The sequence below is a fragment of the Rattus rattus genome, chromosome 8 (assembly GCF_011064425.1).
Source record: "Rattus rattus isolate New Zealand chromosome 8, Rrattus_CSIRO_v1, whole genome shotgun sequence".
NCBI lineage: Eukaryota > Metazoa > Chordata > Mammalia > Rodentia > Muridae > Rattus > Rattus rattus.
The window spans coordinates 92,201,229-92,228,504 of record NC_046161.1 but is presented as its reverse complement, the minus strand read 5'-3'; the positions used below and the strand labels follow the sequence as shown (position 1 = coordinate 92,228,504).

Below are 27,276 nucleotides of genomic sequence, written 5' to 3'. Positions count from 1 at the left end.
GTATGTACGTATGTACGTATGTATGTGTGTACGTATGTATGTATGTATGTACGTGTGTATGTGTGTATGCATGCATGCATACATATGCCCATGAAGGCCAGAAGAGGGTGGCAGATCCCCTGGAGCTAGAGTAACAGGCATGAGTTGCCCAACATTGGTACTGGGAATCAAACTATGGTCTAATGTAAGATCAGTACATGTTCTTAACTGTTGAGCCAACTTTCCAATCCCATTACTCACTGTCCTTCTCCTCCTTCTTATTCTTCCTCTCCCTCTCTAGAAATGAAGGCTCATTATGTTACCAAGAGAAGTCTTGAACTTATGGTCTCAAGAGATCCTTTCACCTGAGCACCTGGGATTGATTGTGGTCACATGCTACCACACTAGACTGTAATTTCTCCATTTTTCTATCTTAATCGATTCATGAATATTCTCTTGTACTAGTGACCAACTGTAATTTAGAACTGTGTGTGTGTGTGTGTGTGTGCGCGCGCGCGCGCACATGAGTACAAGTGCCTGCCTGTACACGTTACAAGAGACATCAGATTCCCTGGAGTTGGAGTGACAGTCAGTTGTGAAATGCCTGATGTGAGTGCTGGGAACTGATCTCAGCTCCTTGGGAAGAGCCTCAAGCTCTCATAACCACTAAGCCATCTCTTCAGCCCCAAGGCTGTTTGTTTTTAAATGAAATACTCTCTTCAGTTTGTCTTCTGCCATTTAACTGTTAAGAGTCTAAATCAGGAAGATCCTGTTAACACCCATATAGTCACTTTTGTTTCCTTTTGGTTTTGGCTTCTGAGTTTCTTTAGTTCTTCAAAGATATCTCTGGTCAAGAGATTAGAGAAATGTGTTTTCTTTTATCTCACTTCTCTCTTACTCTTCTTTTATTCCCCCCACCCCTGACTTGTCCACTTTTGTATTTAACCTGTTTGGCATTTATTTTGGCCATCAATAGGATAGCAATTAAACAATTTTGTTTTCAAGTCAGTACTTAACACCACAGTATTACACTGCCTCCTAAACATATGCTTACAAGTTTATATAAAATTTAAGAGATTTTTGTTTACTTCCTGTTCCAAATTGAAGTTTTATAATTTAAGTCCAAATTCAGTGAAATAATGAATGAAATTGCAAGAAAAGTGAATCCTACACTGAGGAAAACTGACGTGATTGCAGCCTTTTAGCTTTTAGCTATAACAGATAACTTTTCACTTTGATAATTAGTTTATGTCACTTAATGACACATGCCCCTCCACACTTTACTTCTGCATTCACTTGTCTTTAAGCATAGATTTTAAGTTCAACTTGGATACTTAGTTTCTTCCTCTCCCTTTAACATATACTTTAATACATATGTTTATATTTATACATCATATATGCATAAATAAATAAAGAGGAATAAAAGGAGAGATTTCAGGAAAATAGGTATAAAAATGAAAATATGAAGTTTAAGTATCTACTATTTTCAAATAAACAGAGATAAAAGCAACATAAAATAACCACTTATTCTTTCTGTGACCCAAATATCCTAGCACATGAATGTATAGATATGTCTTTTTTTTTGTTTTTGGGATACTGTTTCTCTGTACAGCCCTGGCTGACCTGGAACCCACTTTGTAGACCAGCCTGGTTTTGAGCTCACAGGTCCACCTGCCTCTGCCTCTCAAGTGCTGGGATTAAAGGCGTGTGTCACTACCACCTGGCTGTAGGTATATCTTAATGCAATCTTTTTTTTTAAATCAACATTTGTATTATAAGAGAAACACCAAAACTACTACTGTCTCAGAAAAACATGAGTAATTTCAAATTTTAAGTTATATATCTGTAGTCTATACAGCACCTAATCATTATTGTTATATTTAAAAGATTTTTATTTAATAACTATTTTCCAAGTCTGGATCTTCTTAATGTTTCACATTTAATCAACAATGAAGGAATTATAATGCCATAATGTAAGTGTATTTTTAAAAATTCATTTTAAATATTTATTTTTGTTTAATGTACGTTGGTGTTTGCATGCATGTATGTCTGAGTAAGGGTGTTAGAGTCCCTGGAAATGGAGTTATAGGCGGGTGTGAGGGGCCATAATACTCAGCTCTCTCTAACTAATGTTCCCAGGGATCCAACATCCTCTTCTGGCCTCCAAAGGCACTGTCCTCATATTGGGCATTTGTTACCCAGTTTTATGTAATGTGACACAATCTGGAGTCATTTGGGAAGAGGACTCCCCATTAAGAAAATGCGTCCTGGCAAATCTGTACATTTTCTTCACTAGTGATTGATGTGTGAGAACCCATAAAATTATAGGTAGTGCTACTCCTGAACAAGGGATCGTGGATGGTGTAGGAAGGCAAGCTGAGAAGGCCTTGTAAAGGAAGGCAGTATAAAGAGCTCCTCCATAGGTTCTACTCCTGTTCCTGCCTCCAGGTTGTTGCCCCGGTTTCCCCTCAGTGATGGACTTAGAAGTTTAAGGTGAAATAAACCCTTCATTCCCCAAGCTGCCCTTGGTCATCATGTTTTATCACAGCAATAGACACCTTAACTTAGAATCACACTGGTACCAGGTTGTACGGTATTGCTGTGACACATGTGAGAGTGTTTTTGGAAGGACCATGGAAGGACTTTGGGCAGAAAAGCCACAGAGTGCTCAGAGCTCAGTGGGCTGTTCTGTGGGATGTGAGAAGAAAATGTCTAGGGTAGTGCAGATGATAGAGTTCTGGCCTAAGTTTCAGCTCACTTCTCTATAGATGAATACATCATTATTATATTTTAAAGATAGAAAGTCTTAAAATTACTTCAACTATTACTTGACTTTCGTCTGCCTTCCTCATAATAATGAAAGATGCATATGGGCAACCAGCAGATCTAGTTTAATATAGTACGCTTAGTACTTAGGGTTAATATTTGGCAAATGAAAAATCAGGCAATAATTTTCCTTATTAAAACAATTAAACTGTAAAACAATTTATGAACCTATTGCAGTGCATGTATGTCTGTGTATTTCTTTCTGTCTCTGTGTGTATACAAATGGTGTACACAAGTGCTTGTGCAGTCGGAGAACCAAGCTCAGGAGTCATTTCTGGGCTGCCACAGTCACCTTGTGTGATCTGGAGATTGAACACTATATAACAATGGCTGGTTTGAAACTCACTATTTAGACCAGGCTGGACAGGAATTCATATAGATCTGCCTGCCTCTGTCTCAATGAATTCTACGATTAAAGTTTTAACCATAATATATGGCTCCTGAAGAATTCTTTTACTTCGTTTTCTTCATCTGTCAACCAAGTCACAGAATTTTAGCTTTAGAAATGACCAAAGAAGATTTAGACAAATGTCCTCATATTTCAGTTCAATATGGTGAGATTCAGAGAAATGGAATGAATAGTCGCTGGGTTTTTGCCTTATGGTGGCAAATGTGCTAACTTAAGGTTATACTACAAACTCACCCAGTTTGCATTTTACTGAAGAACACAAACACAGAAGCGCCCACACCCATACATATAGTAGCACTTAAAAAATACTATAAGACATTCTTAAAACCACTGCTAGTATTTTACAATATCTCTAAAGTTTAATCTTTTAGCTTTTAACTAGGGTTTTATTACTGAAACTGTAACATACTTCTATTTAAAAAGTAATTCAATTTCTTTTAAATATAAGTTCAAATTAAGTTGCCTTTTAAACTTATTTTGAATTTATCTCTTCAAAGTAAGTTACTGTTAACATTTTTTTTTTTTGGTTCTTTTTTTTTTTTTGGAGCTAGGGACCGAACCCAGGGCCTTGCGATTCCTAGGCAAGCGCTCTACCACTGAGCTAAATTCCCAACCCCACTGTTAACATTTTATTACTTGAAAAACATGACAAAACATTTAGGGAAGAAAGCTGATTTGATGCCACTCCATGCAAGAACTTCTTTTTTTTTTTTTTTGGTTCTTTTTTTTTCGGAGCTGGGGACCGAACCCAGGGCCTTGCGCTTCCTAGGCAAGCACTCTACCACTGACATGCAAGAACTTCTAAATGTTATAGGACACAGGCAAAAATATATGAACAAATTGAGTTGTTACATAAATACAATGTTGCATTTGTTAGGCATCATCTAGCAAGACGTCATACTCTAAAAGGGAGCAGGATCTGGTATGGGGAAGACAGGAGAGAAGCCCAGAGGACCAGGAGAATGAATGGAAATCTGCAGCTGCCAGGGTGGGAGCAGGGGAGCCTCTAGAAAATCCCAGAGACCTGGGATATGAGAGGCTTCCATGACGCAATGGGGATGACCTTAGCTGAAATGCCCAACAGTGGGGAGATGGCACCTGAAGAGACCACCTCCAGAAGACAGGACTCATATAACTAAAGGGCCCAGAGACAGTATCCAAACTAACAATGTCAGAAAAGAAAAGGGAGACCTAACAACAGAAATGGAGGAAATTAAAAAAAAAAAAAATCACATCCTACTACAAAAGCCTATACTGAGAAAAACTGGAAAATCTAGGTAAAAGGATGGTTTTCTAGACAGGTATCACATACCAAAATTAAATCAAGAGCAGGTAAACTTTCTAAACAGGCCCATATCCCATAAGAAATAGATGTCATTAAAAACTGCCCAACCAAAAAGCCCAGGGCCAGATGGATTTAGGTCAGAATTCTACCAGACTTTCAAAGAAGACCTGATACTAATATTCTCAAACTAGTCTGTAAAATAGAAACAGAAGGAACACTACCCAATTCATTCTATGAAGTCACAATTACTCTGATACCTACGTCACACAAGTCCCTACTAAAAAAGAGAACTTCAGACCAATCTCACTTATGAATATCGATGCAAAAATACTCAATAAAATTCTTGCAAACCGAATTCAAGAACACATCAAAATCATCATTCACCACCATCAAGTAGGCTTCATCCCAGGGATGCAAGGTTGGTTCAATATAGGAAAATATATTAATGTAATCCAACACATAAACAAACTCAAAGAAAAAAACCATATGATCATCTCCTTAGATGCAGAAAAAGCATTTGACAAAATACAATACCCCTTCATGTTAAAGGTATTAGAGCAGGAATTCCAGGCTTATAACTAAACATAATAAAAGCAATGTACTGCAAAACAACAGCCAATATCAAATTAAATGGAGAGATACGTGAAGCAATCCCACAAAAATTGGGGACAAGACAAGGCTGCCTACTCTCCCCATATCTATTCAATATAGTACTCAAAGTGCTAGCTACAACAATAAGACAGCAAAAAGAGATCAAGGGGATACAAATTGGCACAGAAGAATTAAAGGTATCCCTATCTGCAGATGATTTGATAGTATATGTAAGTGATCTCAAAATTCTACCAGATAACTTCTCCAGTTGATAAACAACTCCAGCAAAGTGGCCGGATATAAAATTAACTGAAATAAAGTAGTAGTCTTTCTTTACACAAATGATAAACAGGCTGAAAAAGAAATTAGCGAAACAACTCCCTTCACAATAGCCACAGATAATATAAAATATCTTGGGGTAACCCATCTTCAAATTTTTTGACCCAGAATTTTTTCTTGTGTAAAGGAAATGCAGGGACAAAGAGAAGCAGAGATTGAAGGAAAGCTCGTTCTGTGACAAGCCCAACTTGAGATCTATCCCATGAGCAGGCACCAAACTCTGGCACTATTAATAATGCTATGTTTTACTTGCAGACAGGAACTAGTATGGCTGTCCTCTGAGAGGCTCTACCAGCAGCTGACTGAGACAGAGGTAGATACAGCCAACCACTGAACTGAGGTTTGGGACTCCTACGGAAGAATTAGGGGAAGGACTGAAGGAACTGAGGGGGATGGCAACCCCATAGGAAGAACAACAATATTAACTAACCCAGACCCCTGGGAGATCCCAGTGACTAAGCCACCAACCAAAGAGCATAGATGGGCTGGTCCATGGCCCCTGGCACATACGTAGCAGAGCACTGCCTTGTCTGGCCACAGTGGGAGAAGATATGCCTAATCCTGTAGATATTTGATGCCCTAGAAAAGGGAGATTATGGTGGTGGTGATGTGCTGGTGGTGAGGTAAAGGTGGGTAGAGGATCACCCTCTCAGAGACAAAGGGGGAGGGGCATGGGGTGAAGAACTCTAGGAGGAGGGGAAACATTAGGCATGTAAATAAATAATTTAATAAAAAATTAAAAAGATTTACTTTTGAAAAGTAAACATTAAACATATTTTATATCTTAATTCAGCAATCAGAATTTCTTGACTATTATACAACTCATGGACTTTGGAAACACCTTGTGCAACACAGCGATTGTGTTAATACGGAAAGATGTTTAAACTTGAGAAATTCTTATTTATTATAGGAATCACGTTCCATTAAAGAAAAACATCATATTTACACAGAAGATATTACATTTATCAATGGAAATATAAGAAAATAAAAATAGACTTGTTAAAATACTATACCTTCCTCTCCTTGAACAGGTTCTTCTAATAGTAACTCTGTCATACATTCCCAGTCTTTCAACAGTTCTTGAGAGCTCTCCCACAAGCTGTCCACCAAGTAGGCTGCATGTTCATGTAACTAAAATTAACAAATTGAAAGAGACCACAGAACATTTAAAAAAAGAACTACTAATAATATTGTGAATTAAATAATTTTCTCAACAATTAAATCAGTTGGTCTCAAGAGTTCTAAGAACCATTCAAAACAAGAATAAAAAGAATCTATGTATGTGTATATACATATATACAAACACAAACATACACATCCACATGCTGTGATACGGACATAGTATGCAAAATTAGCTGACTTTTTGAACTGTATCAGTAGTTAGATTATAGATCTCCTATATTCTAATGACTCACGTACCAATGAAGAAATAGACATCTAATTAGAATTCATGAAATAAGCTGAATCTAGGTTAGTTTCATTAGTTTCTATTTAGATCTATTTCTGGGTATGTCTGTGGTACATGTGCCATGGCATACCTGTGGAGGTCATAGGCTTGGGGTGTAAGAGCTCAGCGGACAAATCCACCTTAGTAAGGCTCACTTGTTCACTACTGTACGGGCTAGGCTGCTGTGCATAAGGACTTTCCTCACACTTAGTCTGTTTTTCTTTTTAAAAAGAATATAAATAATATTTCTCCCAGATAGCCATTTGAAGTACTGGCATACCTTGTCATAGTTCCTCTCATTTTCCTCTTTCCTATTCTCATTGTGTTTACTCTCATCTCACTCTTATTTTCTACTTGTCATGGCTTTCTTAGTTTTTTCCTACAGTAAGAATACATAGTTCAGCTCCTTATATACACTTCAAACCAAACTCTTCCACACCTAGTTATTAAACCCTAAGACTATTTTACCGCTGCAGGCACTGTTCCAGCTGTGTTTGATACTTCTAATGATGACACCTTCCCATCCTTGTGTCAAAGACTTTCAACTTTTGAGGCTCGTGATATTCAGTTAGCCAACATTTGTAATTCATTTTATGATACAGATCACAACTCATTTTGAGTTCCTAGAATAATTTAATTTACTGTGAGAAACGTTTCAAAAATGATCCAAGTACATACAAAGGGTAAATATTATTTCAATGCTGGGGACTGAGTCCAGAGCAGTGTGCACACAAGCCAAGATTTTCGGAAAGCTGCATTTCCAACTCTCAACTGTTGTTAAATATGTTAATATTGTATCTTCACTGTAACAGTATCTCCAAAACTATGAAACACCTCTCCAGGTTTACTGGTTATCCAGGTTTACTGGTTATCCAGGTTTAACTGGTTATCCAGGTTTACTGGTCTCCAGGTTTACTGGTCTCCAGGTTTACTGGTTATCCAGGTTTACTGGTTATCTTCTGCTACCTAGGCACTGGCGATCTAACACTTGAACTGTTTTTCTCACTCATTCATTTCATTGGATCATCTGTAGATGATTCTATCTTCTACCTTAATTTGCTACTTTATTTTTTTACTGCATTTAATATCTCATACACTGGCTCCAGTAATATTTAGAAAAACCACAAACATGCATGCAAGAGTAGGTGGACCCTTCTGCCCCAACTCCCAATGAGTTTTGTCAAAGCCAGAGGAAGTAATACTAACTAGCAAAATCTTTTCTGGGGGTGAGGTAGGAGAGAAAGGTTTGTAATGTGACAGCTCTAGACTTTCCAGTCACCCATCTTGAAGAAAGTGTTCCTAGATCATCACTAGTACCATCCCTAAAGTGACAAGAACAAGGGGCATTACAAGGGGTGTCAAATATAAAAATAGAAGCAGGACATCCAAAGCATTCAAACTAATACCATTGAGCCTATGCTAAAAAGTCTGCGGAGTGGGTACATGTTAGCTAGAGGAGAATTTAAAACTGTTGGCAGTGACAACAGCATAGCCATCCAATATGTACTTACTGATACTGGACTACGTACTTCAAAATGTACAGTGGCATGCATGTTACTACTATAAAAACCAAGAGTATTAAATATGTTTCTATGATTAAATATATTCTTATGCTTGACTAAATATACATATTTGGCTGAAGAGAGGGGCTATATTTAACAGATTAAAACTTTTAAAAACAGAAGCTATGTCTTTTTTACTCCTTTAACATTGTTGGTCTTTAATTCTGATTTAACTTTTATGATTGTAACTTTCTTGCTTTTTAAAAGCACTTGTTACCTAGCTCATTATTTATAAACTTTCTGTGCTATTTTGACTAAAATATGCTTTTAAGTAGCATTCAGCTGTTTTTAATTTTCCTTAGTGCAATTTCAAAGGACAATGCCTTTTCCTTTTAGCACATCATGTTACATTTACATTTTCTGGGATGACCAATAGTAGAAATATTAGTGGTATTTATTTTCCCTATTCTAATTAATAGTACTTAACTGAGTGTTTTATTCCCTCCCACCCCCCACCAAGTAAGTTTTTCTTGCTTTAAAACTTGTTGCCTTTTTCTGCATTTGAAATGAGATTTCAATTACAAAATATCAAACTATTCTCAAAGGAGGGTATGAAAAATGTTAGATAGCTCTTGGCATAGTACAAAGAAGGCTCTACGAGAAGAGAGACAGAGGCTCATAGTGTCAGCAATGCTCATAGGAAGCTAACCTACCCAATGGGGTGAACAGTAGTGTCACACAGGGGGAAGACTGGTCAGTACCTGTGTGCTGGGTGTGGCAGCATTTGAGTTCCGGTTCTACACAGAAATATAATTTTTTTCCAGTTAAGAGTTCTTGGTTTGCACTGATTACAAAGTGGCTGGACCAATTTACTGTCTTTCAAATGCTCTCATAGAGCTGATGGATGACCTAACAGACTTTAGCAGGTCCATACTTCAGCAATGGTGTATAACTGAGGTTGAATATATAGGTCAGCTAAAATCCAAATGCCCTTCTGCATTCCTCTTACTACTAAGGCAAACAAGGTTTTTATAACTTGCTGGAAACAATGTAGGCATTTAAGTAACTTTTCATGGTCTAAACTAGAGTTCACTTTCATTGGGAATACCCTTCCTTATTGTGAAAAAGAACTGATGTTTGCCACCTTCTGTATTACAGAATCCATAAGAAGCACACTGAGTGGGATGGGGTAGCTGAAATAGAAGACATCGATATTGCCTTGAACAGGCACCTGCAAGTTATTCAGAGGGTCTAGCTTCATGACAGGGCCCAAAGTACTGAGAGACAGAGACATGAATGTTGATTTGGTAACAGTGGAGTATCATGGCCAAAGAAGTGCTTGGGGAGATATCAAAGCTGTTCTTGGTAAACTCTACTGTCACACAATGCAGAGTTTTAGTAGAGAAGTTTATTTCCATGTAGATGTATTTGTAGTGGTATGTTAATGTTCCCTAAGTCTCCAAGCTTTTATCCTTTAACTCTTCCCAACCTGTGGACTGCTGTTTTGTCCTATTGACACTGTCCTTCCCCTTAATCCCTATCTCATCCACTTAGATGCCAAGATTCAAATTACAGGACTTGGATCTTCACAAATCTGTTGACAGCTATGATGTTTGTGTTTAGGTGACTCTTGGCATAACTCAGTGAAAAAAGGCATCTGTTCCAGGTTGTAAGTCTGTATATACTGTATCTAGAAAGAGAAAGCTAATATCTTCCTGACAGTCAGAGGCAATCACTTTCTTCATATCTTCCTTCTTTTTTTGAGTTTGGCTTTTGAGGGGGTGGGGTGGCTTGAGACAGGGTCTCACTAGACATCTGTGGCTGTCTTAGAACTCACTATGTAGATCAGACTGCCTTTAATTCCAGAGATTTGTCTATCAGCATCCTCAGTGCGGAGATTAAAGGCATGTGCCACTATAACCGGGTGACTTTGGCTTTTAATTTAAAAATGTCTCCCTTTTTAACTGGTTGTGAAGTACTAGAAATCAGTCACGATTTGGGATAGAACATGCACCAGAGGCAAGGGTACAGAGGGAATGATAACCAGAGAGCCTAGCTTAATAGACTGTTCCTTTTACAATTCTCTCTCTGGGACTAAATGTTGTAATTTTCATTCAATTTTATTTTATTTTTTTGATATATTTTTCTATTATCAGGCTTGATGTACATTTTACTTCTTTAATTAGAACATTATGCTTCTACAGTTTTAAGAATTAAAAAAATTGATTAAATATCAGTTATACTTAGCCCCAAAACTATAGATTTAGTTACCAAAGCTTCCTACATTTGAGTTTCTTTTACTGTACTCAGCTTCCATTTTGTTAGAAAAAAATCCTCAATGATTTGCAATATAGAGTTCATAGAAAACTTATGAACCTTTAAAACCACCACTGTTCCATTCTTTCTACAGAGTTCCTGTTACATAATAAAACAAAACTATAAATTTGCACTTCTCTGTTTTCTCTGTCATATTTGAATCACTGCCTCAAATGATAGAATTCTAGTTTAAGCTTTCTTTCATAAAAGTCTCCTTATAACTTAGGGATATGAACTAAGTTTTTTCATTACTATATTGTCATTATTTCTTTTTCAAGTTTTATATACTTTTGTTTGTTAATTTGTGTCAGCAAATTTATTTCAAGACCCTGGCTGGCTTCCTTGGCTGACAGGGAAAGGGAGAAATCTGTAATCAAACAGGATTTCTGTCAGTGATATGCACTAGAAGGTATGTAATTCTCTGCCCTTCTGTTTGCCATAAAGTGCCTGAGCATTCATTTAATTTAATTTACTTTTTTTTCATTTTATTTTTAGGACACACTACATAAATCCTAAATGCCCTGGATTAGCAGTTTTAAGATGAACTAGCTCAGTCCAGTGGCACCATTTAATCACGACTCCTGTTATATATACATTCACTAGCCTCCACTGCTCTCACTAGTGAGTGTCTTGGAATTCTCTGAGAAAAGTCTAAGTTAATAAAACGGAATGCTTTAGTTTTGATCATGAAGATATAAGTTATTTGTTATATTTTATTGCTTTTACAGTCTTCATCCTTTTGGAAACTGGAAATGTCTCTTTCATCTTCACTGATCTGGCCTGAGGTTTTTGATGGAGGATTTGATGACATATTTCAATTTTTTTTGGGGGGGGGAGGTGTGCAGTGAACTTTATTAATGGTATTCAAGAGAGAAGGGAGGGCTCCCTAGGCCCCTCCTGCTATTATGGGGTTCTGGGATAGAAATTGTGAGGGAGATACTCAGTGTTGGGGGCCGAGTTGGGATGGGACTCATCAGCAGCCGAGGGCCTCTCTCTTGCTCTCAGTGTCTTTGCTGGGATGGGGTGGGTGGTCCAGGGTTTCTTACTCCTTGGAGGTCATGTAGGCCATGAGGTCCACCATCCTGTTGCTGTAGCTGTATTCACTGTCATACCAGGAAATGAGCTTTATAAAGTTGTTAATGAGAGCAATGCCAGCCCCAGCATCAAATAGCATCAGTTTTCTTTGAAAAAAAAACATTTATTTTTAAAACATTTTTTTAGTGTTTTCCCTATTTGTTTTTATAAATACCACATGTGTACCTGGTGCCCTGAGAGGCCAGGTTTTTGATACTCTGGAACTGGACTTTACAGATAGTTAGTTGTAAGTTACCATATAGGTGCTAGAGACTGAATCTGGCTATTCCAGGAGAGCAGCACATGATTTCACTAAGCTTCTCTCCAGCTGTAGAATCAGTATATTTTCAGATGATTTTCTTTCCTGTGCTTTAAAATTTAGTGTCATCATTCTTACCATAGAAGTTTGCTTATAGTAATCAATATTCTTATTGTAGATGCTAAATTTGGACATTTACTTATTTTTGGACTGTAAGAAGATGATGGTACTGTACAATGCTGTGGTACTCTTTATTGACAATCTGAATGAATTTGGAGACATAGGAGAAATATGTCTGGGATTTTCTTTTCAGAAGACTTCTAGAGAGGTCCAACTGTACGAAAGACCCACTCTGATATGGGAGGGACTGTATCATTTGCAGAGTTACAAGTTGAGCAACAACATTAATCTCTCTTTGCTCCCTAAGTGCAAATGCAATACGAGTTCTACTGCCACGTTTTCCCATCCAGGAAGAACTGTATTTTCACAAACTGTAAACCAAACCAAGCCTTTCCTTCCTTAAGCTGCTTTGCCAGGTATGCTGTTATAGCAATAAGAAAAATAATCAATACAAAAGTTATATCAAGGAGTACGGATGCTGCCTCAATAAACCTGAACGTATAGTTCACAGGCCTTTGGAAGTGGTCTCTGAGAGAAATGTGGAAGCGTTTGGAGCTAGACTAGAAAAGCCTCAGAATGAGCTAAGCAGAGCTTCAGGAGCCATTCTGGCCAAAGTGTAGAACAGCAGGTACTGACAGAAAAGTGAAAAGGAAAGATTGTGCTAAACGTTTCAGGGGCAGTAAAACTAGTAGTAATTAGAATAAAAGTCATTCATAATGCAATGTTCAATAAATATGGCTACTTTCTGCCCATGTTCCAAGAACCTAAGTGTGACTGAATTCAATGACCACAGCCTAGATTGTTTAGCGGTAAAAACTTCAAGTCAACATAGTATTAGGCTACTGTATAGTACTGCTCAACACTTACTGCCAGATCTAAGGAGAATGAAGACTGAAAAAGTACAGTTTTGGGGAGGAAAGGCACATCACTAAGCTTAAAGCTGAAGACAAGGCTGGTGTGGAGAAAATCACTTTAACAGATCACATATTGAAACGTCAGGAAAAGTATTCTGAACACAACATCTAACCAACTAAAAGGCTAGCTTATACAAATGAAAATTTATTTGAACGAGAATGCATGTAAAAGGGCTGCATGCCTGAAAACAACTGCCTAGTGAAACTTTTACATGTTTAGCCTCTAAGGCACACTATAGCAATAGCAGAAGGGGAGCAGATGACATCTCCAATAGTCAGAACTTGGGAACATCATCCCCATGGTGCTGGTATAGCCAATATTAGGCTACACAATATGTGGAAGGGTAAGATTCTCGCTACGGAGGCATTTTGTGAAACTGTAGTGAGGTTCAAATGGTAACAGAGATGGTAAAATGTTGGAGATGCCAAGACCATGTAAACTACATTAAGAAAAGGTGCAGGCAAAAGTAGTCCTAGCCAAAGAGAGGTCATATGTGCTGCAGAAAGAAAAAAATAGAGTCTACTCAAGGCTACCAAAGTAAACACTGAGTACAGGGTTTAGTTATTACCCAGTTGGGTTTTATTCTGATTTTTTTCTTGCTATAACCCTATACTTACCTTTAAGAACAGAAATGCTTATTGTTTGCCTTCGTATATTAGAAATATGTAATTTGCTTTATTTTATACAGATTTGTAGTTAATTCTGTCAAGTCCCAGAAGAGACCTGGGATGTCTCAATAATATTGATACTACTGAAGACTATCGATACTTTCCAAGTTGGACTGAAAGCACTTTGCATTATGAGATGGATGTAACTCTTAAAGGCCCAAAATGGAATGTTATGACTAGAAAGTGATGTATTTGGGTGTCAAGATAAGAAGTTGATCATGATAGATAATCTTCACGGTCAACCTGACTGAACTTGTAATCACCTGGGAGACATAAAAGATGTGTCACTGAGGAAGTTTAAAAAAGAGGTTCAGCTATGAAAGAAAGAACCATGCTACAGTTCTGAAGGTCAGACTGAGTTAAAAGGTAAAAATGAGAAGGCAAGCTGAGTGCCATCATTATCCCTTTCTACTTCTTGAATCCAGAGTCAAGGCTAACAGCTGCCCTATTCTCCTGCTGTCCTGCTCTCTTTGCCACAACGGACTCTATCTTCTCAAATTATGAACCAAAATAACCATTCTTCCTTCTTTAAGCTAATTCTATCAGATATTTAATAAAATATCTGACAATGAGAAAAGTGACTTATGAATGCATTCTGTTAAAACCAATAATCAGTTGCTACACAAAAGAATGAGCTATTATAAATTCAATGAGTGTATTAAAAAGGAAAGATTATGTATTGGCTCATTTTCTTGTTACGTTTCAAATTTATCCATATCATTAAGCATACAATATTGTCAGTCATGGATGGGATTGATAAAATGTTTAGCGAATTTGTCTTCAGACTTACGTGACAACCACAGAGCTTGAAGATCTTAAATTAATTTGGACTATCATAAAACAAAATTGAGATTAAAAAATTGTAACAACAGTAAGAATAACAAGGAACTTCCATTTTGAGTCAAAGATGGAGCTCTGAGAAGGACTTAAAGACATTTTCAACGACTGTTATACCACAACACAGTAGTAAGCCCTTGGGATTTAAAAGAAAAAAAAAATGGTAACTTTAAAATTACAAGAAATACAACATTCTAAAAAATGGTTACTGGTGTCATCCTGTTATAAATATCGGTACTGGAAAACTATTTTTATACTCTTCAAGAATTAAAGAAACAAAATGGCAAATAACTTTAATAAACAGACTACACAGGAAGATAGATATTTAAAAATTTATGTTGAAATTGAAATTATATTTTAATTTTATTCATACTGCTGGTACACTTTATTTTGTAAGATAAAATTAGAATTCACTTTACAGGCTTTCTTCAAAACTTGTACATCTGATTAAACAATTTCAATTTCCTGGAGATTTTAACTATAATTGGGTATATTATGATTCATCTTCAAACAGCTTCAAATTTGCTGCCAATGTTTTATATCAAGAATGCTCTGTATTTTTTTTTCTTTTCTTTTTTTCGGAGCTGGGGACCGAACCCAGGGCCTTGCGCTTGCTACCACTGAGCTAAATCCCCAACCCCGAATGCTCTGCATTTTAACCTCTGGTAGATAGTTAAATACATTATAGGAGTTCAGGATATAATGGAACTTCTAAGAATTTAGTTTATGACAAATCATTTTCAGTTTAAAATCATCAGTCTAAGTGATTAAGTCTAAAATTTCTAAGCATTCCAACATTGGGTCTTTGATCTTGCTCAAAGAAAGTTAATCATTATCCAGTTTTATGAAACGTGAACATGAGCCAAAGAGGTAGCTTAATGGTAGCTTGTCCTACAAGTTTGGGGACCTGTATTATAATTCCCCGAAGCCACAGAAAAGCTCTGTGTTAGTGCACAGGCATGTGACCCCAGAACTCATACAAAATGAAGGAGGGAGAGAACTCTGTAAATGCACGGGCCAGTTAGGTTAGTGCACATACATCGCAGAGACCAATGAAGAGAAGTCAAACAAGCTGGAAGGTAAGGAACAAACCAAAGGTTGTCTTCTGATGTTCACACACACAGGATGAGAAAAGGACAACTGGTGTTATTTTGGGGGTTTGTGGAGAGCTTTTGGTGCCAAACACAGAAATTTTGGCAAGTCATTGGGTTCAAGGAAGTAGGCTCCAATTAGAATATTCACATTTGGGCTAATGCAAGGATTAAGATAAACACAGCCATGGAATGTGTGACTTCTCTTTTGTCTTGATAATCCTATTAAATCCCTAGACCCAGCAACTCTGGGGACCTTACTGATTGCTAGCTGGTGTGATCTCTTTGTTCTTTGCCTTGCTTGATCACTTTGGCTTTGATCTGATAACTAACCTTATTCTTTGAATGTACCTAGATTGATATGAAAGTAGACAGAGGAAAAATAAAGCTGCTTTAGCCTCAGCAGTGGCTGGAGTCATGTTATAATTTTGTCTAATTGTATTTTTTCTTTTCAATCCTCACTCCCACCCTCAAGACTATATTGACTGAGTTGGCTTGGTCAGGGGGTGATGAGGTAAGGAGAGGAAGAGGGAGAAACCAATCATTCGAAGAACATTATTCTAGTTCAAGAAATGTCTAATACCCGGGACAAACTTCTTGGTTTTATCAATAATATGGGTCACTGTCGTTCTGAACATTACATAAGACTATAAGGAGAGAACCGGATTTACATAAATATACTTGAAAATAGGTCACTCAAAATATATCTTGTATAATATATATACACAAGTAATATAGTTTTTACCATTATAGGAAAATCTGGACCTATTACACTCAAGTAACACTTCTGCTACAAACTTGCCAAGTATGTAAAATACAGGATAATTTGCAACCTAAAATTAATTACTACCAAAAGGTTGCTAAAGATTATAATAAATGTTACATTTTGATACCAACAGAAAATCAAAAAGTAGTTTAGATAGAACCCTTATCACTATAACTGTACTCGTACTATAAATCTTTGGACATTTAAGAATTATATTATTAACATATTATATTTCATTTCAAAAAAACAAAGTATGGTAATCAGTTCTTTTAATCACACTTAAATGATTTACAACTCACTGATTTCTAGAAGTCTTAACCAATCATAAAGCTTTATCTAAAACTCTACAAATTGATATGTTTAATAGAAAGTAAATTTAAAAAACAAATTCAAAATAGGAAAGTAGCTTTAACACTAGTATACACTCGTGCAATAGGGTAAGATTTTTTTCTTTTTAAAAATAACAGATTGTCTTTTTTTAATTTTTGTGAAACACAGGACACCAGAAAGACCAAACCCTTAAATATCATTTGTACTTAGCTTAAAAGTACAGCTGTAAAGAAATACATGTTTGAAAACTGGGATATCCAATTTCACATGGTTGTACTCGTAGCAAGCATAGACATTTAGTAATATATGAAATCATTAATATAACCATTACAAATTACTTTAAAGATAAAAATGCCTCAAATGACACATGTATATGCCTCTTAATAACTTAAGGAGTCCTTGAGAGTTTTTAGAACAACAGTTAACAGTAAAACTCAGCTAAGACTATTACTTACCTTTTCAACACGTTAATATTTGTATGGCCCATCTCTACTAATATCAGAAACTACTTTTTATATAGTTTGTGATTACTGAAAAACACTTTTTATTCCAATCCTCAATCGTCTTCAACCTTCCTAATGCTGAGACCCTTTAATATACTTCTTCATGTTGTGGTGATCCCAACCATAAAATTTTTTATTACTACTTCACAATTTTCTACTGTTATTAATCATAGTGTAAACATCTGATATGCAGCCCTGAAAGAGGCTGTGATCCTCAAGTTGAGAACCATTGCTGTAAACCCTAATGGTACAGTGAAAATGGCTATCACAGGTGATATTTACTGATTTATTACTTTATTTTATAATTAAAACTTTATATTTCATTCTGTAATGTAACTAAACTTGCTTGTTAGGAAAACAAAGTTTTAAATCCTTACTATGCAAAGTTTGAACTAGAAGCACACAAATTAGCCTTGGACTCGTTCAACGGGATAATGTAATGTCCCATTTTAGAGGTTTGGAACTGGCATTACATTAATAAAATACCGTAGTGATTCCTAGGTATATTTAAAACACCATTCTTAACACATTTGAGTACAACTCTCCTGATGATTTTGTTTCCATATTATTTTTTATTTAGTCTCAATTGAAGAAATAGTGACAACTTCTAGGTGTGTCCTTTGGCCCCCATTGTATTTATTTGCTATGTATTTTTCTTGTTTTAGTTTTTACATAGGATGTCTTCCTCTACTTCATTTTTATAGAGTAGTTACAGTGCTATAAACTTGAACATTCATAAAATCTTTTTAGGTTTCTCATTCTCTGACATTTTCTCTTTTCCAAATAAAGTTGAGTCTTAATATTTAAAAACATTTCTTTTGTTTTTCGTGATACTGAACTAGAACCTGACACATACTAGGCAAGGGTCTTATTACTGAACTGAATGCAATCCCAGCTCTTTATATTTCAAAATTCTGAAACTTAGTTCTAAGTTGAATGAATAGCTGGCCTTGAAATCGGCCTGGTCAGGCCCTGAACTTGTGATCTGCCAGACACATCCACTCATCTATTGTGGATTAGAAGTTTGTGTTGCCATGTTTGCCTTGACTTTTAATTTTCTTTACTTCTTTTGCAATTGTATTTTCATTCATTTCTGAACTAGGTAGTTTATACATTCAGGGATTTTTAACCAGCATTATTGTTTAACCAACATCATGTCTGTAGTAGGACATACTGATAAAAGTATTAAGGGGCATTTCAGAGAGTAAACAAAGCTTTTTTCTCCAATACAGTTCTGCTGTGAGTGCTACTCAGAAAATTCCATAATTGATAACTGGCTATAGTAAATGAAAAAAGAATAACATTATTTTCAAAGTAGCTAAAACTAATAGTTTTAACAGTATGAAAATATTCACAACTTTTGTTCTTTTCTTTCCCCCCCCCAAGACAGGGTTTCTTGTACCCTTGGTTGTCCTGGAACTTGCTCTATAAACAAAGGCGGACTCCAACCTAAAGGCCCACCTGCCTCTGACTCCCAGGTGCTGGAATTAAAGGTGTACGCTACCATTATTTGGCAATGTAAAGTCATGAACCAAGGGCCTTCTATGTGCCAGGCACAACTTGACCACAATCCAAACCTCACAAGCCCTTAAGACAGTTTAATAAAATAATTTAAGAACTATAGGGAGAAATTCTATGTTTAAAAAAAGCATGTAAAACTGGCATTCTATAAACAATATAAAACTTTAAACTTACTAGTTTACTTCAGTGTTGATAGACTCCTATAAGGATGATACCATCTACACATATATTCAGAATTACTCACAAAAAGCTGAGTATGGAATAACTCAAAAAGGTAACTTTACAAGGAAAAGGCTTGTTTTCCTATGACTGAAATGAACCCCAACTGCTGTCCATGAATCACAACATCTAAGTAAAGAAGAATAAACTAAATCCCTTCTTACCTCACTTTCAAGAAAGAAAAGAACAAGCATCCTAATGAGGTTCCCATTTGGACTGTTTCTTCCTCTTCTCTTTGCTAATGCTTCCTCTGCTTGTGGGTCATGTCTGCTAAACAGCCTGGGGGGAGGGACAATACAAATTAACATGAGGACAAATTAAACTATTTAAAAAAAATCATAAATTTAAAAGTTAATTGTTGAAAAAAATCTTTAAAAGATTATTAATCTAATTCAATACAAATCATGTCATTTTTGAGACAGGGTACAGCCCAGGTTGCCCTTGAATTCTTTTTTAAAAAATTAGATATTTTCTTTATTTACATTTCAAACGTTATCTCCTTTCCCAGTTTCCCCTCCAAAACCCTCTATCCCATTTCCTTTCAGCCTTCCCCCTCTTCTATGAGGCTGCTCCCCCACAGACCCACCCACCCACTCACTCCTATCTCCTTACCCTAGCATTCCCCTACACTGGGGCATCAAGTATTCACAGGATCAAGGGCCTCTCTTCATCCTGATGCCAGATAAGGCCATTCTATGCTACATATACAGCTGGAGCCATAGGTCCCTTCATGTGTACTCTTTGGTTGGTGGTTTAGTCCCTGGGAGCACTGGATGGTCTGGTTAATTGGTACTGTTCTTCCTATGGGGTTGCAAATGACTTCAGCTCCTTCAGTCCTTTCTCTAACTCCTCCATTGGGGACCCCTTTCTCAGCCCAAAGGTTGGTTTCGAGCATCTGCTTCTCAATTTGTCAGGCGCTAGCAGAACCTCTCAGGAGACAGCTGTATCAGGCTCCTGTCAGCAAGCACTTCTTGGCATCTGCAATATTGTTTGGGTTTGGTGGCTGTATAGAGAATGGATCCTCAGGTGGGGCAGTTTCTGGATGGCCTTTCCTTCAGTCTCTGCTCTATACTTTGTTTTGTTATTTCCTTTAGACAGGAGCAATTCTGGGTTAAAAATTTGGAGATGAGGGGGTGGTACCATGCCTCAACCATGGGCCTTGCCTAACCTCTGGAAATGGTCTCTACAGGTTCTCTCCAACCCCATTGTTGGGCATTTCAGCTAATCTCATCCCCATTGGGTCATGGGAGCCTCTTGCGATCCTATCAACTGGGACTTGCTGGTGGCTACCCCTAGTTCCCCATGCCACATTTCTACACACCTCTGTTCAAATTCCTGACACTCTGCATGTCATCCTATCTTTTCCCATACTTGATCTCCCCAAACATCCCTTTTATTCTTCCCCCTCCTCTCTTCCTCCAAAGTCCCTCGCACACTCTATCTCCTAAGAGCATTTTCTTCCTGCTTCTAAGAAGTACAGAAGCATCAACACTTTGGTCTTCCGTCTTCTTGAGCTTCATGTGGTCTGTGAATGTGATCTTGGATATTCTGAGCTTTTGGGCAAATATCCACTTATCAGTGCATACCATGTGTGTTCTTTTGTGATTGGGTTACCTCACTTAGGATTATATTTTCTAGTTCCATCCATTTGTCTAAGAATTTTATGAAGTCATTGTTTTTAATAACTGAGTAGTACTCAACTGTGTAAATGGACCACACTTTCTGAATCCATTCCTCTGACGAGAGACATCTGGGCTCTTTCCAGCTTCTGGATAGTATTAAAAAAGCTGCTATGAACATAGTGGAACATGTGTCCTTCTTACATGTTGGAGCATCTTTTGGGTATATGCCCAGGAGGTACCACCAGACTGATTTCCACAGTGGTTGTACCAGCTTGTACTCCCACCAGCAATGGAGGAGTGCTCCTCTTTCCCTCATCCTCACCAGCATCTGCTGTCACCTGAGTTTTTCATCTTAGTCATTCTGACTGGTGTGAGAGGGAAACTCAGGGTTGTGCTGACTTGCATTTTCCTGATGACTAAGATGTGTTAACATTTCTTTAGGTGCTTCCCAGCCATTCGGTATTCTACAGTTGAGAATTATCTGTTTAGCTCTGTAACCCATTTTTTAAATAGGGCTATTTGGTTCTCTGGAGTTTAACTTCTTGAGTTTTTTGTATATATTGGATATTATCCCTCTATTGAATGTGGTAAAGGTCTTTTCCCAATCTGTTGGCTGCCGTTTTGTCCTATTGACAGTATCCTTTGCCTTACAGAAGCTCTGCAACTTTATGGGGTCCCATTTGTCAATTCTTTTTTTTTTTTTTAAAGATTTATTTATTATATATAAATACACCGTAGCTGTCTTAGACACACCACAAGAGGGCATCGGATCTCATTACAGATGGTTATGAGCCACTATGTGGTTGCTGTGATTTGAACTCAGGACCTCTGGAAGAGCAGTCAGTGCTCTTAACCCCCGAGCCATCTCTCCAGCCCCCATTTGTCAATTCTTGATCTTAGAGCATAACACACTGGTGTTCTGTTCAGGAAAATTTCCCCTGTGCCCATGTGTTTGAGGTTCTTATCCACTTTCTCTTCTATTCGTTTTAGTGTATCTGGTTTTATGTGGCGGTCCTAAATCCACTAGGACTTGAGCTTTGTACAAGGCTATCAGAATGGATCGATCTGCATTCTTCTACATGCTGACTGCCATTTGAACCAGCACCATTTAATGAAAATACTCTTTTTTCCACTGGTTTAAACTCCTTTGTCAAACATCACGTGTCCATAGGTGTGTGGGTTCATTACAGGGTCTTCAATTCTATTCTGCTGGTTGTGGTGGTGCATGCCAGTAGGATTTGCTGAAGGAGGAAGAGACAGGAGGACCACAAGGTGGAGGCCAGCCTGCATTTGAATTCTTGATTTTCAGACTCAATTTTTCTAGTATAGAGCTTTCATTCATATGCTACCATGACTGGTTATTAAATGACACTACTATTGGTTTAAAAAAAGTCAGATATAAAATATCTTAGACAGTTCAACATGAGGAAATGTTTTCAGTAATGGAAAGTCAATTTTGAAATATTTATAAAAAATAAGCATCTCTATTATCTTATAATTGATGCTGGAGTATGTAATTTTAAATTCAGATCAAATTAGTCTCCTACATATGCATTTCAGCCATAAATACATTTAGAGAAACGTTAAACGATAACCAAAAAGCTACATTTGAATCATTACCCCTTTAGTGTTCTCTTATGGTTATCATTCAGAAGACAGTATTCTGTCCTACCATTTAAAATAATTTTTTTCAATAACAAAACTTTTAAATATGGCTAAGAAACAAATGAATATTTAAAAATTGTTATATGCATTTATTCTAATAAAACAAATCTGCCTGCCAGTAGTGGAGTACACATTTAATCCTAGCAACTGAGGAGGCAGGGGAAGGCAGATATACAAGTTTGAGCCTAATGTACAGAGGAAGTCTCAGGATAGCCAGGGCTACACAGAGAAACCTTGTCTTAAGAAATGAAAAACGAAACCAACCAAACAAAATCAAAATGCAATACAACAACAAGAATAGCCAATAAAACAAAGCTCCCTTATGTTTAGGGACTGCTCCAAGCCCAAAGGATATAGCAGTGAATGTGAAAGTGTTTCTTAGGAGGACCCATGTTCTAAGGACTCTAGTGCAGTGGTTCTCAACCTGTGGTTCTAGGCCCCTCTGAGGGTGGAATAACTTTTTCACAGAAACTGCATAATGGATATTCTATGTATCAGATATTCACATCATGATATCTGTATCAAAATTACAGTTATGAAGTAGCAATGAAAATAATTTTTATGACTAAGGGCCACCATAAAATGAGAAACCCTATTAAAGGGTTGCAGCATTAGGAAGGTTGAGAATCATTGCTCTAGTGGATGGAAATAGACTAGATATATCACCTAATGTATTTTATAGGAAAATAAGAAAATAGAGACCAGCAATAACACATGCTATTTAAATATAAGTAATCACATTTATTCCACATAAGGTTCTGAGAAGAAAAGCTGGAATTTACATGGTTTCTGAGGACTTTTGAGACTTTTCCCAAGGCTAGTCTCCATGACCTCCCCAATCCCATGCTTTCTCAATTACTCCTATCTAGTTCAGGTCCCATATCCAGTGCTCCAGTCTAGTTTTGCCTTTCTTGCCTGCACTATAAACCATATCTAGGCTTCTGCCAGGAGCCTCCCTAGCTGTACTCCAACCCACAAGCCCCTGCCAACATTTCTACACAGCCATACTATCCCTTTACTCTGAAACTTAGACTAGGAAGCACATCCTCAAACACCAGCCAAATCCTCCCTGTCCACCTGACTTCATTCCAACCATGCCATTTCTAACCTCTAGTCCCAGTCTGTCCTCAAAGCCTCTCTTCTGTCCCATCTGATCTGTCCATAGCAGGCTAAGGACTAAAAGATCACATGTATAGAACTTATCCTCAAAATACCAACAATATAAAAGAGTAAACCAGTATCTTTCTCCAAAACCTACTATCTCCATAAATACATTTCCAAATGAGACTTTCTTAGATGAACTGCAGGACAGAATATATACAAGAAGAATCACAAAATTCATCAAACTACAATGGTGTTAAAAAGCAGTAAAAGAGGTCACTTCCGGGAAGGGAAAGCCGCACTTACCTAGTGGCAACATGGATGCTGCCAGCGAAAGCGAAGAGCCGGTTTCTGGGGAAGCGTTGTCCATCGCCCATGCTCTTTCTTACCCTCCTGAGTCATATGGCAACGACCCTGATATTGAAATGGCTTGGGCCATTCGAGCAATGCAGCATGCTGAAGTCTATCATAAACTGATTTCATCAGTTGACCCACATTTTCTGAAACTCACCAAGGTGGATGACCAAATCTACTCTGAGTTCCGGGAAAATTTTGAGACACTCAGGGTAGATGTATTGGACCCAGAAGAACTCAAATCAGAATCAGCTAAAGAGAAGTGGAGGCCATTCTGTTTAAAATTCGAAGGGATCGTAGAAGATTACAACTATGGTACTTTGCTGCGACTGGATTGTTCTCAGGGCTACACTGAAGAGAACACTATCTTTGCACGCAGGATTCAATTTTTTGCCATTGAAATTGCTCGGGACCGGGAAGGCTATAACAAAGCAGTTTCTGTCAGTGTTCAGGACAAAGAAGGAAAGGAAGGAGCTGACAATAAAGAAGAGGAAGCTGAGAAAGGAGCTGATAGTGGAGGAGAAAAAGAGGAAGGAGTCAACAGAGAAGGAGAAAAGTAAAAAACTAAACAAGGGAAGAGAAAAAGCCAAGAAACCTGTGACTCAGCTGAACCCACACATGTCTGTGCTGCTCACACAGCCCCCATTGGTTAAATGATGCCCTTGTGCAAGTGGAGGACTCAGACAGACATCTTTCTAGCTAGCAAGAGAAGCTACTCTGGGCATAATAGCTTAAACACAATTAGTGGAGTCTCTTCGTTCATTATTGCTTGATACCTTGTTTCTTGGCTGTAACTGTTGTTGAAATAAGACATTTAGTAAATAAATTCCTTTTGGTTTATTAAAAAAAAAAGCAGTTAAAGAAACTCAAAGAAGAAAGGACTGAAAGAGCTTGAAGGGGCTTGAGACCCCATATGAACAACAATGCCAAGCAACCAGAGCTTCCAGGGACTAAGCCACTACCCAAAGACTATGCATGGACTGACCCTGGACTCTGACCTCATAGGTAGCAATGAATAGCATAGTAAGAGCACCAGTGGAAGGGGAAGCCCTTGGTCCTGCCAAGACTGAACCCCCAGTGAACATGATTGTTGGGGGGAGGGCGGTAATCGGAGGAGGATGGGAAGGGGAATCTCATATAGAAGGGTAGGGGGAGGGGTTAGGGAATGTTAACAGGGAAGGGGAATAACAACCGAAATGTAAATAAGAAATACTCAAGTTAATAAAGATAAACAAAACAAAACAAAACTTTGGAAGGAGTTAAAAAAAAAAGAAACAAAGAAAAAAAATCACTTGATCATCTCGGCAGATGCTGAGAAAGCATCTGACAAAATTCAACACCCCTTTGTGTTAAAAGTCTTGGAAAGATCAGGAGCTCAAGGCCCATACCTAAACATAGTAAATGCAATATACATCAAATCAGTAGCCAACATCAAACTAAATGGAGAGACACTTGAAGCAATCCCACTAAGATCAGAGACTAGACAAGGCTGCCTACTCTCTCCCTACCTATTCAATATAGTTCTTGAAGTCCTAGCCAGAGCAGTCAGACAGCGAAAGGAGGTCAAAGGGATAGAATTGGAAAGGAAGAAGTCAAAGTATCACTATTTGCAGATGATATGATAGCACACTTAAGTGACCCCAACCAAGCAAGTGAAAGATCTGTGTGACAAGAATTTCAAGTCTCTGAAGAAAGAAATCGAAGATCTCAGAAGATGGAAAGATCTCCCATGTTCATGGATTGGCAGGATTAATATAGTAAAAATGTCCATCTTGTTGAAAGCAATCTACAGATTCAATGCAATCTCCATCAAAATTCCAACTCAATTCTTCATAGAGTTGCAAAGAGCAATTTGTAAATTCATTTGGAATAACAAAAACCCCAGGATAGCTAAAACTATTCTCAACAATGTAAGAACTTCTGGGGGAAATCACCATTTCAGACACCAAGCAGTATCATAGAGCAATAGTGATAAAAACTGTATGGTATTGGTACAGAGACAGGCAGGTATATGAATGGAATAGAATTAAGACCCAGAAATGAACCCACACACCTATAGCCACTTGATCTTTGACAAAGGAACTAAAACCATCCAGTGGAAAAAAGAAAGCATTTTCAACAAATGGTGTTGGTTCAACTGGAGGTCAGCATGTAGAAGAATGCAAATCAATCCATTCTTATAGCCTTGTACAAAGGTCAAGTTCAAGTGGATCAAGGGCCTCCACATAAAACCAGATACACTCAAACTAACAGAAGAGAAAGTGGGGAAGAGCCTCAAACACATGGGCACAGGGGAAGTTTTCCTGAACAGAAGAACACCAATGTCTTAGGCTCTAAGATCAAGAATTGAAGAATGAGACCCCATAAAATTGCAAACTTCTGTAAGGCAAAGGATATTGTCTTATGAACAAAAACAGCCTACATCAAATTATATCTGACAAAGCAAATCTATGGAAAATACAGAAAGCAATACTTCTGAATAGAGTAATGAGTATAGGAGAGAAACTGTGGGGAAAAAATACAAAGCCATAAATACTTAAACACAACACTACAAAGAAAACACCACTATCCCCCCCAAAACCAACAATATGATGACAATTTCCACATATTACATTATCTTTACATATTAATGGCCTAAACTCTCCAAACAAAAAACCAAGGCTTAATCAATCAAGAAAGAAATTCTCCTATCTACAAGAAACACATCGTAGCTTAAAAGAAAGGAAATCTTTTTAGTATAAAATAATGGACAAAAGTATTTCAATCAAATGAAACCAGAAAGCAAGCAGGTGTCAGGTTCTTAATATCGAACAAAATAAGACCAAATTAAATCTAGAAGAGGACTTTTCATTCATTCTAATTAAGGGAACAGTTAACAAAAACATTACTATCTTAAACATATATGAACCGAATTTCAGGGCATCAGTTTTATAAACAAGTACTACTGGATTTAAAGGCACAGATAAAAAATGAATTTGTGCTCTTTGCTCTTCTCTGCTCTTTTGCCCACTTCTCCTTTGTCCCTTCTCTTCCCATCCCTCCCCTCCCCTCCACATGCTCATGGCTGGTCTTTATTCCTCTAGTCTTCTACTCTCATTAAACCTCTCTACATGGAAAAAAATAAAATAAAATGAATCGGTAAATGTTACATGATTTCAACACCCCACTTTTCTCAATAGAAAGGTAGGTCATCTAGACAAAAACTAAACAAAGAAACATCAGAATTGACAGCATACACAAAATTAAATTACTGGGGAGAAATAAAATGATGATGCTGGTGATGATAAAACAGAGCAGAAATCAATGAAAAAGAAACAAATTTAACAAGAAAATCAATGAATCTATCAGCTGGATGTTTTTGAAGGTTAGTAAGATTGACAATTCTTGGCCCAACTAAATAAAAAATAAATAAATAAAGGACAAAACCAAAATGAAAAGAATCAGAAATAGACAGAAAAATATTCCAACAGACATCAAAGAATTCATAAAATTATATGGGACTATGTTAAAACTTAAGAGTTTATTACGTTTGAAAAC

General features: G+C 37.3%; 2 protein-coding genes across 4 annotated transcripts in view; one reads left to right on the top strand and one right to left on the bottom strand.

The window, feature by feature from the left end:
* Positions 1-27,276, bottom strand: part of Stag1 (stromal antigen 1) — a 371,976-nt gene that overhangs the window by 95,799 nt on the left and 248,901 nt on the right. For all 3 annotated transcript variants that reach the window (XM_032910192.1, XM_032910191.1, XM_032910190.1), the window contains 2 exons: positions 19,162-19,276; positions 6,443-6,560 (listed from right to left, as the gene is read on the bottom strand). In XM_032910192.1, coding sequence (XP_032766083.1) covers positions 6,443-6,560; positions 19,162-19,276 — 233 coding nt within the window. The remainder of the gene's footprint in view (positions 1-6,442; positions 6,561-19,161; positions 19,277-27,276) is intronic.
* LOC116907228 (protein PBDC1-like) lies at positions 23,662-24,575 on the top strand. Its single transcript, XM_032910193.1, has one exon. It carries the CDS (start codon positions 23,703-23,705, stop codon positions 24,297-24,299), a length of 597 nt encoding a protein of 198 aa, XP_032766084.1. The 5' UTR covers positions 23,662-23,702; the 3' UTR covers positions 24,300-24,575.

What these genes read in the sequence shown, in the direction of transcription:
- LOC116907228 (XM_032910193.1), top strand. Translation starts at nt 23,703, where the DNA reads ATGGATGCTGCCAGCGAAAGCGAAGAGCCGGTTTCTGGGGAAGCGTTG.